Source organism: Elgaria multicarinata, chromosome 10 (assembly GCF_023053635.1).
Source record: "Elgaria multicarinata webbii isolate HBS135686 ecotype San Diego chromosome 10, rElgMul1.1.pri, whole genome shotgun sequence".
NCBI lineage: Eukaryota > Metazoa > Chordata > Lepidosauria > Squamata > Anguidae > Elgaria > Elgaria multicarinata.
This window is the reverse complement of record NC_086180.1, coordinates 12,659,976-12,674,014: the sequence shown is the minus strand read 5'-3', so window position 1 is coordinate 12,674,014 and position 14,039 is coordinate 12,659,976. Positions and strand designations below refer to the sequence as shown.

The following is a 14,039-nucleotide window of genomic DNA, read 5'->3' as shown; positions in this document are numbered from 1 at the left end:
TTCTTCACATAGCACATAGTTAAACTATGGAATCCACTTCCACAGGATGTAGTGATGGCCACCAATTTCGATGACTTTAAAGTGGGATTGGATAAATTCCTGGAGGAGAAGGATATGAGCGGCTGCTAGTCCTGATGGCTATATGCTACCTCCAGTATCAGAGGCAGGATGCCTACGTACACCAGTTGCTGGGGAACATGGGCTGGAGGGTGCTGTTGCACTCATGTCCCACTTGAGGATTTGCCGTGGGCAGCTGGTTGGCTGCTGTGTGAAACGAATGCTGGACCCTTGATCTGATCCAGCATGGCTCTTCTTATGTTCTCGTGATGATTAGATTAGAACATGGTCTGTCTGAAGTCATGCTTGCATGAAAGTACTTGGAAAGCTCTGATTCATGTGGGGTTAGATAAGCTTAACTCCACCCCCACCCCCCGACACCATTTTGCGCATTGGTGGTGAACTGTGAATGCAAATTTCCTTTTGTTACGGCCAACAGCAAAACTAGAACAGCAGCAACGAAAACCATCTCTTTTCCATTCCTCTTTTCCCATCATACCTTGAGATGATCCTGCTCCCCCGCATACTCTATGGATTGGAAGATGCGCCACGTGCATCTTCGGCGCATTTCAATCCGGGCCACGTAGCGTCGATACCATCTTTGGATCAGGACAGCTGCTTTAAACGCTGAGGTAGAGAAGGAGAGACTCAGGGCGTGATCTCTCGCCACGTTGACATGACATTAGGCCTTGCTCTTTTTGAATATAGATATATGAGGCATATCAAGCAGGGCTGGGACAAGCCCCCATCATCCGTGGCAGCTACCACGGCCAAACCACCATGACAAGACCCATGACACTGACTTTGGCTGTGGCCAAATCTTGGAAGCAGGCCGCCATTTTAAATCATCCACATTTCACTGGAGTGGCCTCACTACACTGAAGCACTGTGGTGATCAAAATGGCAGCCAAATCTTGGTCCAGCTACTTCCTTCAATCTTAGGGTTTACTTTGAGTTATCTGCTTATAGTTCAGTACCCTCGGAGCCTTTGGGAGCCTGTTTACTCCTTATAGCAGATAAAAACACTTCTAAATGAAGTGTACACCAGGTTTAGTACTAATAGTAATTATAATACAAGAATCTTTGAATCTATTTCTTTCTTTTAGTGATAAAAATATAAATTATAAACTAAAGTTGTATTTCCTAAGCATTTTGCGCTGTTAAGAAAGGGAGCATGCTGAGCCCATTTTGCTTACTGAGACCTCTCTGCAGAGTTTTCTGACAGTTTTCCATACAGTTTCTAAAATATTACCTCACTGCCAATATGTCAATACTAAGTGCTGTTCCATAAATCTAAATTCACAATCTTGACTACTAAAAGAATCCCTCATGATCATAAAACACATATAAAAACTTAAGCATACACTTTTCAAGTCAATTAATTTTGATATATGCCTCTGGCAAGCAGTTTCTTACTCAAAGTTTACTAATTAAATCCAAGTACATATTTTTTCAAGACATCTACATTTCAGGCTTAATGTCTTACACCTTTACACATTTTTTTGTTCATTAATTGATAAGTGTTACATTCTCTCTGATCCTGAATAATCCAGTCTGATCTCTCTATTCCTCACATAATCCTTTTCATCTTTAGTGCTGAGTTTTAATTCAGCATTATTTTTCTTTGGATATTATCGAAACTGCTTTGCTAATTATATCTTGATAACGATTACCTAAAGTTCATTGTGAACTTACTTCGAATTTTCCCTAACGGTACCAGTTACCTTTTTTATTTAATTCTCTAGATTCCTCATTCTCTTTCATGCAATACGCTTAATGACCTGGGGCTTGCAGTTCCAAGACAAGACAGATTTGGCTTTGTGTGTGTGTGTGTGTGTGTGTGTGTGTAGGAAATACCCACTTCCTTCAGTAATCATTTTGAGCACATGGAAGACTGTACCACCAACCTTTTGTTGCAGGTCTATGACAGCAGGGGTGGAAATTTTTCCATTGCTCTATTTTACCATGGGAATTTCTACATAATAGTACATCCTAATAGCATTAAATGTGTTGTATTTTTTTTTGAGGTCAAATACTGGTAGAGCATTGGAACATAAATAAATAAATAAATAAATGGGTTCAGCACCTTGGATAGCTCCTTCAAAGTTCTGACTGGTTCTGACCCACCAGCCTCCACTGATTCCAGTTGCTGGCGACTCTCCCAGAGCTCTGGCAAGGACGGGTCCCAGCAACCTTTAACAGGCTCCCAATTCCCCAGAAGTATGGAAAAAGTAAGAAACAGCATCCTTCTCCATACTGCAGAGCAAGTGGAAGAAATCCCTTCCTCTTCTCAAAGCGCCCTACATATACCCAAGGATGCGTTGGGGGGAAATGGCTGCAAAGACGATTGCAGGCTGGCTAGGAAACCCAGGGCTCGTCCACACAGGCGCTTTGCCCCTGGATTGCTTCGAGGTGGCAGCACGTCAGTCCCATTTCCCCATTAAAAACCCCACTAACCAGCACAGATGCTCCCAGGCGACCCTGGACCAGCCTCACGAGCGCTCAGGTCAGGCACGGCAGCAGTGCCTGGAAACCCTCAACTGCGCTCCTTCCCATGTAGACGCCGGGAAGGAGTGTCAATGGGGCTGTGCCCCGGCTCGCGCCACTGGGTGCAGCATTGTCGAAATCATAAAGATGAGCGCCCAGCCGGTATTGCTGAACCCCTGATCGTCTTCTTAATTAAGTCCCACTACTAATTATTCCATAACATATGAAATGGCCTCTTAGGGATCTGAATTGTTAGCAACTGTTATACTCAAGTCTTCTTTCTGATACCTCTAGGCAGAAGCACTCACACATGTAAGGGTTGGTCTTAACATCTTTGGACGCTCTTCTGTCTTCACTCACATCCCTGGAGAATCGTCTTTTTTCCATACCCTCTCAATGTATTGATTTTGTTCCTACTCTCAAGCATTCTATGGCTTTCTTCTGGCTTCTAAAGCAAACCAAGCAACCCAATTCGTACTGAACTTTCCCATTGTCTGAGGTCACCCAATGGGGAAATATGATGCAAAGCAGAAGGACAGTCCTTGTTCTCATTGGCCGGAGCAAAGTTCCATTCTGAAGCCCCTGTCCTATCAAAACTCTCTCTAGAGCAGTGGTCTTCAACTGGTCCAGACCCCAAGACCCACCTCGGACTCCCAACCTGCAACATGGGACCTGTGCTCAACATTTCTCCATGCCCAACATGGCAGTAACAGCTTTGCTGCGACCCATCTGCACTGATCTTGTGACCCACTTTTGGGTTGCAGCCCATCAGTTGAAAACCACTGCTCTAGAGATTTCTGAGAAATGAAGTTGGATGAGGGTCTCTTGGTATACCAGATCTCAGCCCCATCAAAGGAATATTGTTTCCAGGTTTCTTTGGGTGTAGGGGAGTCTCCAGTTGGGAAAAGCTGTTGGGTGTGTTGAGAGAATGAGTAGGCTGGATGGGATATTTAGTGTACACGCTATTTATTACATTTCTATACCTCCCAATAGCCGGAGCTCTCTGGGCGGTTCACAAAAATTAAAACCATTCAAAGTATAAAACAACAGTATAAAACCATAATATAAAATACAATATAAAAGCTCAACCAGATAAAAACAGCAGCAATGCAAAATTATAAATTTAAAACACCAAGTTAAAATTTATTTATAGACTGTTAAAATGCTGGGAGAATAAAAAGAATAAAAAACCTGGTGTCTAAAAGCATATAATGTAGGTGCCAAGCGAACCTCCTTAGGTAGCTTATTCCACAGCCGGGGTGCCACAGCAGAGAAGGCCCTCCTCCTGGTAGCCACCTGCCTCACGTCCTTTGGCAGGGGTTCGCGGAGAAGGACCCCTAAGGATGACCTTAGAGTCCGGGCAGGTACATATGGGAGGAGGCGTTCCTTCAGATAGCCTGGCCCCAAGCCTTTTAAGGCTTTAAATGTTAATACCAGCACTTTAAATCAGGCCTGGACCTGGACTGGCAGCCAATGAAGCTGGAAAAGGACTGACGTGATGTGGTCTCGTTGGCCAGTCCCTGTTAGTAACTGTGCTGCCCTGTTTTGTACCAGTTGAAGTTTCTGGACCATTTTCAAAGGCAGCCCCATGTATAACGTATTGCAGTAATCCAAACGAGAGGTTATCAGAGCATGGATAACTGCAGCTAGGCTATCTCTGTCTAGATAAGGGTGCAGTTGGTATATCAGCCTAAGCTGATAAAAGGTGCTCTTTGCCACTGAGTTCACCTGTGCCTCAAGTGACTCTAGAACTTGATGAAAGAAATGACTGTTTTTATTTTGCTACTGTATCATTTTAACTGTGTACACTAACATTCGGATATACCTTAATTTAGAAAGGCTGAATATAAATGCCAGAATAAATCCATAACTGATCTTGCTTTCATCCTCCTTTGCCTTTGGAGGATGAACGCAAGATCAGTTTGGAGCCATAATCTTGAAGGTCCTGAGACCAGTTCACAGTATATAAACCAGCCTTCCCCATTCTGGGGCCCTCCAGAAGTTTTGGACTACAATGCCTAGCTCTCCTGACCATTGGCCATGCTGGCTGGGGCTGATGGGAGTTGAAGGCCAAAGCATCTAGAGCAGCTTTCCTCAACCTGGGGCGCTCCAGATGTGTTGGACTACAACTCCCAGAATGCCCCACCAGCTCTGCTGGCTGGGGCATTCTGGGAGATGCAGTCCAAAGCTGGCTGGGGCATTCTGGGAGATGCAGTCCAACACATCTGGAGCGCCCCAGGTTGAGGAAGGCTGATCTAGAGAAAGGGTTGAGGAAGGCTGAGTTATGGAAGACCACGATTCAAGATGATGGGGCTATATCTCTATGGCCTCATGTCACACACATCTAGGGATCACAATGGGGAATTCTGATGATGGAAAACTGGAGAAAGGGCACTTTCCACCCAAAGGGAGAACTTTACACAAAACAGCCTGGCCTCACAACACACCTGGGAACTTGAGCATAGTCCTAACATTTCTCTGCTTACAACTCTTGCCTTGGGACTCCAGGAACAAAAACTCAAGACCAAAACCCGCTCCAACCACTATCAGTAGGAGCCAAGACAGATAACGTCTTCACATTAAGGGGAAATCGTGTTGCTTATCCGGGGTGTTTGTGCCTCCTATTTTTGGGCACAATTGTTATATGGATGGGCGACCATGTGGTTTGAATTGAATACTTTCCCTCTGTTCACTTCCATTGAGACATCACCATCTACTGGTAGAAGAGTCTGCCTCCCCACCCCACCCCCGCAGCTCTTACCACTTTAAAAGTGGTTCTTTTCATGGCAGAATTTCTAAAGGATACTGTGGGAGATGTCCTGGTCATTCACGACATCATGTAAATGGCCCACAAACTTCTGTTAGTGGCCAATCATGAGTTTGCAATAAATCGCTCATGTAAAGAGCTCAGAGCATCCCACACAGGTAAGCAAAAGAGGGGTCAGTAGGGCAGGCAGCTTTTTTCCTTTTTCTTTACCAATAATTTCCTAAATTATGCTATGTCCAGTGGAAGCTGGTAGCTCTGATTTCAGGGGACTGTGAATCCATTCTGGGTTTCCGCCAGAACCACCCAGAATTCTAAAGGAGCTATCCAAGGTGCTGAATCCTACCCCTAAAATATTAGTACTAGCCACGGACTTTTAGCCTAATCTACCTCATAAGGTTGTTGTGAGGATATAATAGAGAGGTGTAGTAGTAGTAGTATCATGTATGTTGCCTTGGGGTCCTTGGAGAATAATGGCAGGATTTAAAATGTAACAAATAAAATAAAATGTGTAGCTGTCACTGAAAGATTTTTTGGATGATATTTGTTTTGTCGACAAAGTAATACTTTTCTGCATGCTTGGAGTGTCCCCTGAATATGCAGAAACCTCTGTCTTGTCTATGAACATCATATTTTAGTGCCACAAAGTAATATTAGAAGGGATAATTTATATAATGTTAACTTACCAGGATGAGATGCATCTGGCAATACCTGGCCTATATAAGGGAAGAGAGAAGGAAAATATTGGCGTTTGCCCAGAAGGTTAATCCGAAAATAAAGTTGTAAATGGAAGTAAATAACTTACCCTTGTCTGGCTTGGCCAAAAAGGTGCTGTGTGCCGAACTGCCACATCCCATAGTCTTCAAACAATGCACCTATGAAATTGCAAGTAACCACAATATCAATCAATGTACACTCTGTGTATAACTTTTGTCTATGTAATTCGCTAAAACCTGTATTTGATTGCCTTCAATAAATTGATTGGTCACAATATCTTAAATGCACAATAGGCTACCAGCCAGCTGCCACCCTTCCTGTGAACCATCACTTTCCTCTGTAGCTATTGGGTGAATTGCTGAGATGTCACTTTCAAACTGCCAAAGAAAAAGAGTCAGTCATAGAACGTTTTTAAAAAGTGTATCTGCTTTGAGGAATGGAAGAGATTGGTTTGGTGATTTGGCTATAAGGAAAATGTTACAGAAGTCCCAGGAAGAGGACGGGTTGTTGCTGCAAGACTGAAAAAATATATTACTTGGGAGGCTGAGGAGGCAGAAAAATGAAAGCAGCAGAAACAGAACAGCAGAGAAAACCCAAGAGTTAGGACAGAGAGAGGGCAAGACGGGAAAATCTCACACAGGGCCTAGGAACTGGAAGTGTTGGATAGGGACTCCAAGTAACCAAATATTTAGCAATAATTATATTAGTGAAAGGGGCATTGCAAAATGCATTCAGCTGGTGTGGTGTACTAGCTGAATGACTGAGATATAAATCTGCTTCGAATCTTGCCCCTGCCATGAATTCACTATGTACCCTTAGGCAAGCTGCTCACTCTCAGCCTTGCTCCCCCCAATCTGCAATACGGAGGGCAGGGAATAATATTGACACCTGACAGCAGGAATCGAGAACTTATGGCCCTCTAAATGTCGTTGAGTCCAACTCCCATCATCCCCAGTCAGCAAGATCCATGATCAAGGGTGATGGGAGTTGTAGTCCAAAAGCATCTGGAAAGCCAGATCCCCTGCTGCTCCCTTACACGGTTGTTGTAAGGACTTCAACTAAATAATGTGTGTGAAGTGCTTTGAACACTTGAAAGAGCTTTAGAAACATTATCCCCATGCGAAGGAGTGAGCGTGGGGATTTGCTTTCGAAGAGGAACACCCGTACACCAGGCGCCCTCGCCTGCTCGGGTCCCAGAGAAGTTTTTTTTAACCTTTTATTCAGAGGAGGTGACACACCTGTGCACCAGGGTGCTTGTGCTGCCTCGCTTCCCAGGTTTTTTGTTTATTTGACCTTTCTTTCGGCTTCTCCCTATGCCAGAGATGCGCAGAAGCGGGCTAGCGGCCATTTGGCTCGCTGGCCTGCCCCCATGTCCCGTCTGGGTGACCAATCAGGGGCCACCATCAGTTGGGGCACACCTCTGACACAGCTCCGAAGCAAGGGGACAGACGGCAGATGCCATCGTTGCCTTGCTCCAAGATAAAAAAGTCACGGTAAGTGCCGGACTTTTTTAAACTGGAGCTTCTGGGGCTTGCCCCTGGATGGCTTCGGGATGGCGGCTGCGTCATATAGATGACCTGCCGCCAATGCGGATGTACGGGCAAACCCCTCATCAAGACAAGCCTATGATTAGCTGCTGCCACCTACAGCAGAGAAAGCACAAAGTTTTAGCAAAAGCGGTGGCAACCCAGCGCTGTATAGGCAGCTCCCAGGAGTGGGAAGGAAGCTAGCCCTGCTGCTTTAAAACTGCGCCGTTGCAAAAAACATGGGCTCAGTCACCGCCTTTCCACTCTTTATTGCTGCACTATTTCACAGCTGTGCAGTTGTGCAGTTTAGTACTCTGAATTCATTTCTAGCCACCGCACCCTATCAAAGCAGAAATCATTGGACAATTGCAGTGGACAAGTGCATATCACTTTTTTGTTTTGCTTTTACATACTTTTTTTTGGCCAAGTTTGGATAGCTGCTGCAGATAATTCAGGCAGTATTAAATTAACCAAGGGTTCTCCGTCACTCGTTCCATTCCATTTCATTCCTTGTCAGCAAATCTCTACGCCCGTGATAACACAGCCCAGACGGCAGGGCTACGCAAGCAACACTAAATCCTGGATGGTATTTATAACTCCAAGAAATACTACTGCTGGAATACAGACAAGTCTGAAATAACAAGTAGCTGTTATAATCAGCTTTGTTAAATACGTACTGCTTTTCCTCACCTTCTAACTTACGTTGGGGGTGTCTGTGGGTGTCTCTTGTATTAACTACCAAGCGTCCTAGAGCAGAGCTGAAGTCACATGACTTAGCTCACTTGTTGAATCTAAGCAGAGGTGCCCCTTCTGCCTGCCTGGGTGGACAAACCATGTATAAGTTGTACTGAGCATCTTGGATGAGAAATTGGGCACACATTTATATAATAACAATAAAATCTGACTGTTGACATTTGCATTAGCGTCAGCATTGCAGAAGATTGTGCTGGCATCTAAACCTTATTCTAAGGCCACCAACTTTTGTATTGGCTGCTGCTCTTGAGGTTTTAGTGGCCGTCTGACACATTGAAATGTTGGAACTTGGGGAGGAGTTGGCATTAAGAGCAACAGGTAGGCGGAAGTTTCACCCTGTCTAATTAACTTATTTCACGAATTCAAGGCATAATCCTATGCTACCAGGCTACCTGCGGGATCACCTTCTCCCGTACAATCCACCCCGCACATTCAGGTCCTCTGGGAAGAATTTCCTTCATCCAGCCAAAATTAGGCTGACAAGTATGACCCAGAGAACCTTCTCTTCTGCTGCTTCTAGACTGTGGAATGGCATGCCGGAGGAGATTCGTCAACTTAACAGTATTTTAGCATTTAAGAAAGCTATAAAGACTGATCTCTTCCGGCAGGCCTATCCAGTTGAATTTTAGGATGCTTTTAGGATGTTTTAACAATGTATACAATGTTTTTAATCAGTATTTTATGTATTTTACACTTACTGTTGTTCCCCGCCTTGATCAAAATGAAGAGGCGGGTAAGAATAATGATGATGATGATGATGATGATGATGATGGGGGTTTAGACAGAAAAAAGTCCTCCAACCCCCAACATTTCCCAGCCAGCATGTACAAAAGTATGCATGGTGTGGATAGTGTGGATAAGGAGACATTTTTCTCCCTCTCTCAAAATACTAGAACCCGATGGGGTCATCCCAGGAAGCTGATTGGTGGGAGATCCAGGACAAATAAGAGAAAGGACTTCTTCACACTGTTAGCATAACCACCTCCATTTTTAACAGGAAACTGTAAAATCTCCATTGCACACCAAGCAAAATGTCATAATGCCCTGTATGAGAATGTCTCCTTGTGTGCGTCCTTGCATCCTTGATTACTAATATAAACAAGAGTCCTGGCTCCAGCTGTCTGTGTCGAAGTTAACTTCTATAACTTACTGTCAGGCCAAAGGTATTGTTTACAGGACTGTTTAGCATAATTAGCTATGCCTCAGTGTTATGTTCTGATTGGTTAATGCTGCTACTGGGCCCTGCCCCTTGAAAGCTTTAATACTGTACCATATTCCCTATGTCTTTTGTCTGATTGCTCCCTTTGAAGAGACCAGGCCTTGATTACGAATCAATAAAGCGCTTTTGAACCCTCTGTCGCTGGAATGGTGGAGTCGTGCTTAAGGGCTGTTTGGATCTCGTCCTTGGGTGAAAAGAACATTGATCTAACAACACAGCGCATAGTTAAGTTATGGGATTCACTACCACAAGATGTGGTGATGGCCAGCATGCTTTTCTAGACTTCAAAAGTGGAGACATAAAAAAGAGGCAACCCGTCAGATCACGGAGGCATCAGAGGGCTTGCTCCTGGTGATTCTACATGGGCTTATGGCCTGGCTAGAGTTCACCAGTGGAAGACCCTTCAGTGTGGTGGCTCCCTTCCTCCTGAAAAAGCTCTTTCCCAGGAAGCCTTCCTTGGTTAACCAGCCTTGCATTCTTGTTTTTTAAAGAATACTTTTAATATCATATTTTATCTTTTTATGTTTTGTTCAAAGATCAAGCAGAATTATCCAGCCGCTGCCCCAAAGGAGGGTGACCCAGGGGGCAGTCTATACGTGCCCAAAGCCCTGTGGTGACTGTGAATCTGCACTGAGTCAGTTATATGATGTAGACGCAGATTTGCAGGCACTGTGGGCCCTTCCCACAAAACTAAGCAGAAAAAAAGTCAGGGACTTATCCCAACTTTTTTGGTGGGAGCGAGGTCACCCTGGCTCTAATGCCAATCCGGGGGGTGGTCCCAGTGGAAGTCGACCAGTGATTGGTCAGTGGAAATCAGGAAGAGGGTGGGTACGGCTCCAGTACCTGGATGACCACCGGAAACCCCACACTCCCTCCTTGACGTTGGGGTTATCCAATGCCACCCCGGGTAAGTGAAACCACGGGGTTTGGGGGGAAGGCGGCGCCAACTTGGCTCTGTGAAGACAGCCCCCACAGGGAATCAAGGGCCAGAGTGAGGGCTTTTCTACATGAGGCTTTTCACTTGCCACTTCACCGAGGCTTCTGTTTCTGGATTCTTTACAGGATTACATTCAGCTCCTTTACACGTGTAAGGGAGGGAAATGTTAGCAGTGACGTCAGATGGAAATGAAATGCAAGAAATACAGACTGTGATAATTGCATTAAAAGAGTATGTAAAATAATCACAGTAACCATCAACAAAGCCGTGTTCATGATGACACAAACATCAGGGCATGGCTCATAAGCTAATTAACAAGCGTAGTAGGTTGAAAATCCATTCTTTCGATTCAGACAAGCCTTTGTTTTGTGGTCATTTCTAAAGATTTAAATTGTGGTTAGAAATCCCCAGGTTGTTCCGATAACTTCGGAGACAACAGAGGGATCAGTTGGAGAACTTTATTTATTTATTACATTTTTATACCACCCAATAGCCGAAGCTATATAAATTGGCATTTTGCTAGGCAAAAAGGAGATCTGATAAGCAGGACTTAAAATGATCAAGATTCCACCTTTAAGCTGACTAGGACCCATTGCATACTTAGCTATTAAATGCAGTCCATTACCGACTTACTTCTGAGTAGGTGGCCGGATGTAAAGAGGATGGGCCTCTTGCAGTTTCATAGGTATTTTGAGCAGGTGTAGTTTGCATGACAAGCCCACACCTGGTTAAAATCCCTCTTCTAACTGAGCCCAGATACGAAACGGTGGCTGGGGGGAGTGGAGCCCATTAGATATTACACCCCATGAACCATTCACTGGGATGACCTGCATACACAAATCTAAATCCGTGTGACTACAGATGTAATCTAGCAGTGCAATTTAGACCTAAACATTGCTACTCTTAAACAATTGGGAGTTGGGAGTCTTTTGCCAATCTATCGCAAATCACTTGGAGGTTTAGCTGTAGCTCCTGATTTACCTCCTGGCTACTGTTTCACACAGCTACTGAATTGTGCAGGAGCCCTGTTCTTTTTTTTTTTTTTCACCCACGAAGCTGGATAAGATGAGGGAGATATTGCGCTAAATATAGCTGTACACAAAACAAATGTATAAAAAATTAATCATAACAGAATTTACCTTTTTATTCCTGACGCCTGCTTTAAGGAGGGCTGTCAGGCTTTGACTTGAAGTCGATTCAACTCCAAAGCGTGTGTTTTTCCATTGTCCTTGGGCATTTATAATATTCATTCACATGGTGGTTTGGGAGCCTTCGGATGTGAGAAACTCTCCTCGGAGGCCTAGCTGCGTGGATCTTGTGCGCTGTCTTGATGCAGCTACTTGGAGGAAGGTCCCCTTTCCATTTTTCTGCCGTCTAGATGTGAATTGTCCAGCCCTTTCGGTTTATTTACTGTTGGTTCCTCTGAGAAGACTTAAGAGCCTCCCCATGTGACAAGAAAAGCAAGAGAACTGAAACGGATTAGGATTACGCACAGGAGGATTACAGACGAAGAATATATAGTCTTCCTTGTTCGATCAGGCACACCTTTGGGCATGTGTTTGATACGGAGAAATGTCTTCTTTGAAGAACCCTCTAAACTTTCTGGTGGAGTTTTGTTCCAATATAGTTAAAAAGAAGAAGGAAGAATCCTCTTGCAAATTATCCTAACCCGTTTCAGTTCTCCTGCTTTTCTTGTCACGTGGGAAGGTTAAACGTTACTTGCAATGATGTCAGGAAAATGTTTAATACAGTAACAGCAGTCAATATGAAAGCTTTTCATTTCCTGTTTTTCCACTACATAATCTCTAGGTGGAGCTGTGCTATAGCAGAATAGCACAAGTACACAAGTACAAACAGCACTTTCAGAAATAATACTCTATTTTCCCCATTCTTAAAAAAACCCGGGGAAATTCTCTGAAGAAAACAGAAGCACTACTGGAGGATCATGACGTTGTCTAAAGAACCCTTAAGCAACCATGAGTAAGAAATCATGATGCTTCATATAAAAAAAGTCCTCCCTCTCTAGCAGTCCATGTTCTGGCCTCCTTCCAAATCCTCCTGACTATTTCTAGTTACTACACAGAAAAGTGCATTGGAGGAAAGTTGCTCAACAGATATATTCTCATTACAGTTGCATTGATCACAAGGGCACACTTTTTGGAGCCGTGATCATGAAGTCACAGAACAAAGGAATTTGCGCAACACTCTTCTCTAGATGTTCAGGTTACCTTGGGATGGTCACGGATCATGTATTTGTCATGTGCAATGTAGAAAATGGATAGAAGGAAGTGAGAATAGAATACAATACAGTTTTGTTTCAGAGAAGCTTTCCCCAACCTAGGGCCTTCCAGATGTGTTAGTGAAACATCTGGAGGGCACCAGGTTTGGAAAAGCTGATTTAGAGTCTGAAAAATTCATCATATACCATTCCAGCAAGAACGCTCATATATCAGCATTTGAGAAAGGAAGGAGGGAAATGAAAACTACAATACTTGTCTTGTTGGGACCAACCCAAAACCCATATAGTCCAGCACTTTTGTCACTTAGCAATTGTCAGCAACAAATGATGGAGACAGATTCTTTTTTTGTTTGCTTCAATGATATACTGCCTCTGAATTTGGAAGTTCCACTTTTAGCTGCCAAAGCTGGTAGATACAGAGCAACTTTCTCCAACCTAATGCACTCCAGATGTTTTGACTATAACCCCCATCAACATGACCAATGATTGGGAATGATGGAAGCTGTTGTGAAAAAAGCAATGTCAGGGAAAGTTCCTGTAGAGACTTGTCTTCCAATAATGTATCTAATCATTTTTGAAAGACCATCTAAGGGCCATCACCACCTCTTGTGGTAATAAATACCACACCTGAAACACGTATTGCATCCTAAATACTTCCTTTGCTTTGTCCACAACCTGCTTCCGACCAATGACCCTGACACCTCCCATTTCCTCACCAATTACTTAATTAGGACGTGCAATTGTTTAACACTACTGTGTATGTAAACTGGGTCAACGCAAAGCTCACTTAACCCCAGATAAAGCAGTGTGTGTAGGTAAGTAGGTAGCGACACTTTGGGTGAGATGTTGATCTTATTAAAGCCCATGGCAACTCGCTTGTTGATGACATCAAAACACAGGCTCGCCTTTTTGAAAGCGAGGAGGAGGAGAGAGGGGAAACAGGCTCACGTTTGTGGGGTGCTAGCTTCATAGGTGTGCGCAAGGGGTGTGCTGGGTGTGTTTCAAGCAATAAGCGCTGAATTGAGGGGGCCACTGAACAGGGAACCTGAGGAGAATCCAGACGCAGCAGAACCGGTCCTTCATCTGCCTTCTGGCTGCTTCGCTGTCACTGCCCTCGACAGTGCGCCACTGCTCCCAGAAACAGGAGTGAAAAGGAATCACTGTGCCGGAAGCTTCTCTCCCAGAAGCCACACTTCAAAGAGGCCAGGAGGAGGGCCCCTGAAATCTAATATCACCTCATAAACCCCTCTTCCAGTCACAAAGTCCCACCTGCAATGGTCCTCCCATGGTCAGGCAAGCTGAACAGAGTAGGCCTCAGTGTCTACAGTGCTTAATAAATA

At 44.2% G+C, this 14,039-nt stretch overlaps 1 protein-coding gene across 5 annotated transcripts in view; it reads right to left on the bottom strand.

The window, feature by feature from the left end:
* PPEF2 (protein phosphatase with EF-hand domain 2) overlaps positions 1-14,039 on the bottom strand; it is a 38,533-nt gene that overhangs the window by 23,655 nt on the left and 839 nt on the right. For 2 of the 5 annotated variants that reach the window (XM_063135978.1, XM_063135979.1), the window contains exons 2-5: positions 11,600-11,929; positions 6,114-6,183; positions 5,995-6,024; positions 557-684 (exon numbers count right to left, since the gene is read on the bottom strand). In XM_063135978.1, coding sequence (XP_062992048.1) covers positions 557-684; positions 5,995-6,024; positions 6,114-6,183; positions 11,600-11,710 — 339 coding nt within the window. In that variant the 5' untranslated portion in view covers positions 11,711-11,929. Of the gene's footprint in view, positions 1-556; positions 685-5,994; positions 6,025-6,113; positions 6,184-7,964; positions 8,222-8,241; positions 8,370-11,599; positions 12,009-14,039 lie in introns of those variants that run through there. The other 3 variants (XM_063135980.1, XM_063135977.1, XM_063135981.1) reach the window with 3 other exon arrangements.